This window comes from Eublepharis macularius, chromosome 12 (assembly GCF_028583425.1).
Source record: "Eublepharis macularius isolate TG4126 chromosome 12, MPM_Emac_v1.0, whole genome shotgun sequence".
In the NCBI taxonomy this organism is placed as follows: domain Eukaryota; kingdom Metazoa; phylum Chordata; class Lepidosauria; order Squamata; family Eublepharidae; genus Eublepharis; species Eublepharis macularius.
The window spans coordinates 9,887,342-9,893,341 of NC_072801.1; the positions used below are offsets into that span (position 1 = coordinate 9,887,342).

The 6,000-nt window shown below is 50.8% G+C and overlaps 1 protein-coding gene across 2 annotated transcripts in view; it reads left to right on the forward strand.

Moving 5' to 3' along the window:
* The window catches only part of SEPTIN12 (septin 12), a 71,714-nt gene extending 65,714 nt beyond the window's left edge, over positions 1-6,000 (forward strand). For both annotated transcript variants that reach the window (XM_054992954.1, XM_054992955.1), the window contains 4 exons: positions 161-256; positions 945-1,041; positions 4,065-4,116; positions 4,960-6,000. In XM_054992954.1, the coding sequence (XP_054848929.1) occupies positions 161-256; positions 945-1,041; positions 4,065-4,116; positions 4,960-5,104 (390 nt within the window). In that variant the 3' untranslated portion in view covers positions 5,105-6,000. The remainder of the gene's footprint in view (positions 1-160; positions 257-944; positions 1,042-4,064; positions 4,117-4,959) is intronic.

Sequence of the window (6,000 nt, forward strand, 5' to 3'; positions counted from 1 at the left end):
TTGGGAGGGAGAGGAGGCAGGCAGGGAGGGAGGGAGGGAGGGAGGGGAGGCCCGTGCTCCTCCCTCCCTCAGCCAACGTCAAAGGCTGTGCTTCTGTACCAAGCCAAGATTACAGGCCGCTTGGATATTGCTCTTGACGCCCATCATTTCATTCTTGCAGATCCAAAAGGACTTGAAGGATCACAACATCCATGTTTACCCCCAGGAGGAGTTTGACAACGACTCTGATGATCGGTTTTTGAATGACAAAATACGAGTAAGTGAGGGCAAGCTGGAAAGCGGATGAAGAATTTAATCTTATCTGGGGAGAACTCCACGGAGACCTCAGCCAGAAGCGATCCCTTCTTTGTTTTGGGCCCAGAAAGAGAGGCCACAAAAACGAGCAGCAGGGAGAAGGGAAGCCCACTCAGGGCCAAGCTACAAGTCACGACTGACACTTGAACAGCAAGTGAACAGACTCATGTGCATTCCTCCCTGTTCACTTGCGCTCCACTTGCGCTCCATAGTGATCAAGTGGCACGCAAGTGAACAGGGAGGAATACATGTGATTCTGTTCACTTGCCGTTCAAGTGTCAGTCGTCACTTGTAGCTTGGCTCTGAGAGAGACGAACGTACTGAGGGCATCTTATCCAAGGACCGTGCAAAACCGGGAGCCATCACTGGGTCTGGAGCAGCTGGATCTGACCCTTCTGACTGGGGTTACCAACTCTTGGCTGCAGTGGAGCCTGGGGAGGGCAAGGTTTGGGATGGGGCAGAACTCAGCAGGTCTTCGTGCCCTAGAGTCCACCCTCCGAAGCGACCATTTTCTCCAAGGGAACTGGCCTCTGTAGCCTGGAGATCAGCTGTAATCCTGGGAAACCTATAGGCTCCACCTGGAGTTCAGCAAACCTACTCCTTAGCTAGAGGAATGCCCCAGATAATCCAGTCTCACTCTTTCGACCCAGGAGAAAATCCCTTTTGCTGTGGTGGGAGCAGACAAGGAGCATCAAGTGAACGGAAAGAAGGTCTTGGGCCGCAAGACCAAGTGGGGGATCATTGAAGGTAACTCAGCCTGGGACATCAGCCAAAGGCCTGGAAGAACTGACAGCCTCCCCCCCTCAGCCGCAGCGTGGCTTGGCATATTGCTAGGAATGAGAATAGAGAGAGCATCTCCCAGAGGAGCCCATTCGTTTGCTTCGGTCTTAAGCGCCTGCAGAAAACACCCTTCTGACCTCGCACACACCCAGCATTTCACACGGGCAGCTGCTCCTCCTGACCTCCAGTCCCCAGGCCAGGAGAGTTCTGTCACTCCCACATGGAAAAAAGCAGCTGGCCGAAGGCTGGGAGAACAACACACAAAAATGCCGGCCTGGCAACGTCTTCATTTGGATTCTCTGCAAAAGCTGCATTCACAAGCCGTATCTATCCAGACTAAATTGAAGGGGCGGAAACAAACCCTATTTCCTTTGACAAGCCCCAAACGTGCAGTGAATATCAACTTTCTGGTGGTTCCGTGGCCTCAAAACAAAAAGTGGGCATAACCTGACCCAAGTTGCATCTGGATGCCAGTTGTTTTCTCAGCATGAGCTCAGGGGACTTTGTCCCATATCGCTAGTTCCACAGTTTTAGCCCCAAATTGTTTAAAGATGTATATCACGGAGTGTTAGGAGGGGGGGGCTGCATCTCAGGGCCAAGCTACAAGTGACGAATGACACTTGAACGGCAAGTGAACAGACTCACGTGTATTCCTCCCTGTTCGCTTGCGCTCCACTTGCACTCCACTTGATCATGAACAGGGAGGAATACACGTGAGTCTGTTCACTTGTCGTTCAAGTGTCATGCGTTGCTTGTAGCCTGGCTCTCATTTCCCCAGCTGTATGTGATCAATGAACGTAGGTATCTGCTGCCCCCTAGTGTTCAAAAGTACACTGCGCGACCACAGCATATAAACTAGATAAAACGGTGGGAAATTACTGTTAAATAACTTATAAATCCAAAATTTCTTACACAATAATCAAAAACAATAACATAAAATCTTTATAATAACAGCAAAGCTATAATAATGCCTTACATCAGAAACAGACTTTTTACAAACAATAGTTATTCATAACATTAACAGATTCAGTTACACACAAATCAAGAAACGTTCTCAACATTGTGTCTGAATAAACAACCCAAACTGAGTGGTTTTAAAGTAGTGACTAAATTCAAGGCCCATGACAGAATCCGAGGCATTGTTTTTAGCAGATGATAACGGTATTTTTTCTAGTATAGGTTCTTGTTTATTGAAAATGATGCTCAGCCCTGATCAAGTCTCTTGCAGTAGGTGGCAAAAAAAAATAGGAAACAACTTAGATGATTCAGCATGGAAATTTATTTTCATGAACAGTATTTCCCTTCACAGCTTGCCTCTCTTTTAGAGAAAATTTGGCATTTAACTCCTTTAAGACTGGCACCTGTATATGCTGGTTCTGTAAAGAAGATAAGACAGATTGTTTTTCATATGTGATGGATGCGTATACATGCCTCCAGTTATTGGAAGCAAGTGGTGAAAATTATATCAACAGAATTGGAAGAACTAATTCCTCATACACCAGAGGCACAGCTGCTGAATTATTTACCTGATTTATCTAGTAAAGAGTCCAGTAGCACCTTTAAGACTAAGTATTGCAGCAGAAGCTTTCGAGAACCACAGCTCTTCATCAGATACATCTGACGAAGAGAGCTGTGGTTCTTGAAAGCTTCTGCTGCAATAAAATTGGTTAGTCTTAAAGGTGCTACTGGACTCTTTACAATCATGCATCTGACGAAGAGAGCTGTGATTCTTGAAAGCTTATGCTACAATAAAGTTGGTTAGTCTTAAAGGTGCTACTGGACTCTTTACAATCATGCATCTGACAAAGAGAGCTGTGATTCTCGAAAGCTTATGCTACAATAAAGTTGGTTAGTCTTAAAGATGCTACTGGACTCTTTACTATTTTGCAGCTACAGACTAATACAGCTAACTCCTCTGATTTATCTAGAGATCAGCAAATGAATTCAACTTAAACAGTGCTATTCTAATTCAATATCCAACATGTCAACGTTCAGCCTCATGGCAGTGAAAGGATCCTAGCCAACTTGGCTGAAACCGGAAGCCTGTGTTGTTCCAAGAAAAATGTGATTGCCATTTTTGTTATTTGAAGAGTGGTTCCAGATTAAGACTGTGCTAATGCTGTGATGCTGAACTTTAACATGCTGAATATGAGTAGCGCTATTTAAACTGAATTCCTTAGGTTGACTTTGAGGAAGACTCCATTTGAAATAAGAGTCCACCTAGGCTTTTTTCAGTTGCAACTTGGATTCAGTTATAACTTGGACTTATTTAGTCACTACTTTACTCAATTTGAGGTTTATTCAGACTCAATTTTCAGAAAATTTCTTGAGGTATCTCTATCTGTGTGCATTTGAATTTGTTAATGTTATGTATGACTATCGTTTGCAAAATGTATGTTTCTGATGTAATGCATTATTATTGCTCTGCTATTATTATAAAGTTTTTTTATGTTGTTGTCTTTGATTATTGTGTAAGAAATTTTGGGTTTATGTTATTTAACAGTAATTGCCCCCGAGTGCTCAGCGGGCTCCTTGCAAGCTTGTTACCCCCCCCCTCTGCAGTTTCCCTCTGGCGCCTCCCCAGCACTTTCCCCCATGCAACATGGCAAACATCTACCCAGTAGGGGGAGGGCATTTCCTGGGGGGAGCCATGTGCGCAGAAGGAGGGGGAAGGGCCTTCCTCCCACTTACCACTTGCCTGCTGCAAATCTCCCCCCTCCATTCCTAGCAGAATGCCAAGCCTCCCCCCATCGCTGCTTTGCAGGGTTTGAGAGTGCCCTGCACATCCACCCAGCATCTCCAAAGCCGTCGTGAGAGCGGATGGGGGGAGCTGCCCCTTGGAGCATGGTGCTCGGTGCCTGCCGCAAGGCGCCTGGTGTGGGGCTTCCCTCCCCCCCCCCCCGGTGCTTTCCCGCAGCTGCAGGTGACAGGCAGCGGACTGTGTCCCACTGCAGGGGCACTCAGCTGTCCCCCCTATTCTTTTCTTTCAGTGGAGAACCCGGCCCACTGCGAGTTTCCTTTGCTGCGGGACCTCTTGATCCGGTGAGCTGCAGGGCCTGCCCACCAGGAGGGAATGGCCTCGGGAGAGCCTGACAATTTGTGCAGGGTGGGGAGCTCTCCAAAACCGACTGCAGGGGCGGGGGGACAGGAACGGTCACTTGGGAGCTGCCTCTGAGCAGCAGAAGCCCCGCCAGTGAAGAAGCCCCTTGTCCACTGCCCGTCTCCTGGCAGCCACCGCGGCACCAAGGCAGGCTTCCTTTCTGGAGGCTTTCCAGTGGCAAAGGAAGAGGGTTGCCAGGTCCAGGTTGGGAAATTCCTGGAGATTTTTAGGGGTGGAGCCTGGAGAGGGTGGGGTTTGGGAAGGGGAGGGGCCTCGGTGGGGTATGATGCCATAGAATTCGCCCTTCAGAGCAGCCATTTTCTCCGGGGGAACTGGTCTCTGTTGCCTGGAGATCAGTTGTGATTCTGGGAGATCCCCAGCTACCACCTGGGGGCTGGTAACCCTACAAAGGAGAAACCATCTTTAGGGGGCAAGGAAAGAGAGGTTAGGGCAGGTGGACTGGCATGTCAGAGCTGATTCAAGAGGAGCTGCAGACCCAGAGGTTCAAAAGGCAGCCATCAGGAACCAGGAGTCTGATCGGGGGCCCAAGTAATAGCCCCATCTTTACAGGTCACGGGGAGCCAACATGCAGCCTGGTCACTATGAAGGCCCTTTAATGTCCCCGTAGCCCTCCAAGCCATGAGTTCCTGGCTCTCATTTGGCAGCCCCTGCTAGGGAAATGGGGAGGAGGCAGCCAGACAAGGGGCTGACAGGGCAGGCAGTGGAGTGGCCTGGGGTGTTGGCTTGCTACGCTGCTCTCACTTCTCCCGTTGGTTGGTCACCAGGTCTCACCTCCAGGACCTGAAGGACATCACCCACAACGTGCATTACGAGCAATACCGCATGAACCGCCTCAACGAGAGCAACCTGAAGGCCAAGGGCGGGGAGCGGCTCGGCTCGGCCAGTCGGGATCCAGAAAGTCACCTTTGAACTGCGGGGACGGCACTGCTCTTTTGCCCCCCCCCAACCTTGTGCACCTTCCCCTCCCCTCTGGACTTACTTTTTTGTCCCCCAGCGCAGAATTCCTGAGAGACGTGCCCCCTACCCGCCCCCTTGCCCCACCTCTTCCGAGCATATATAGACTTTGAAACAGCAGCCGAATTGCTGGGCGCCTCCCCTCCCCCTGCCTTCCCTGCGATTAGATGATCCTGGTCACAGGGACCCTTGACGGATGGCCCTGTGCAGCCGTGCCCCCCCGGGCCCCCCCGTCCAATCCTTTTGCCTGGCCTCTGCCCCCCCCCAGGGAGACCCCCTTGCAGTGCCCCCTTCCTGCTTCTCCCCTCTTCTCGAGTACTGGGGGCTTTCAGATGACCCCCTTCGTGCTCGTCATTCACGGGAGAATGCCTGAGAGCAGCGGAGGGGTCGGTGCTACGTGATGCCTGTCAGTGCTGGAACAAGATTGAGAGCCCGGCGACCACTTCAGAGTCCTGCTCGTGCAATGGCTCTGCTGCCCCGGAGACAATTTCCTGGCAAAAGGCACAGCCTCAGAGGTCCTTCTGGGTCTTGGACCACTTCTTCAGACTCGAGCTGGGAGCTGGGAGCTGGGAGCAGGGACGGATCGGTGAAGCCTCCCGCAAGGAGGCAGGCATGGCCAAACTGTTGGAATCAGCCACTCGCTGACCAGAGAGCAAAGCTCCCGCTGTGCACCTCTCGCCCTAGAGGGAGCAGGGCCTTGGACTGGAAAGCCCAATGCTGGTGTTTCACAGGCGGCCCCTTGTTGGTGCGATAGGGGAGAATTCTCCTTCTCTGGGAAGCAGGACAGCCTGCTGTGATCCCGTCGCTGTTGGGCACGTTCGCCATTTCCAGTTAACACATTAAAGCACGAC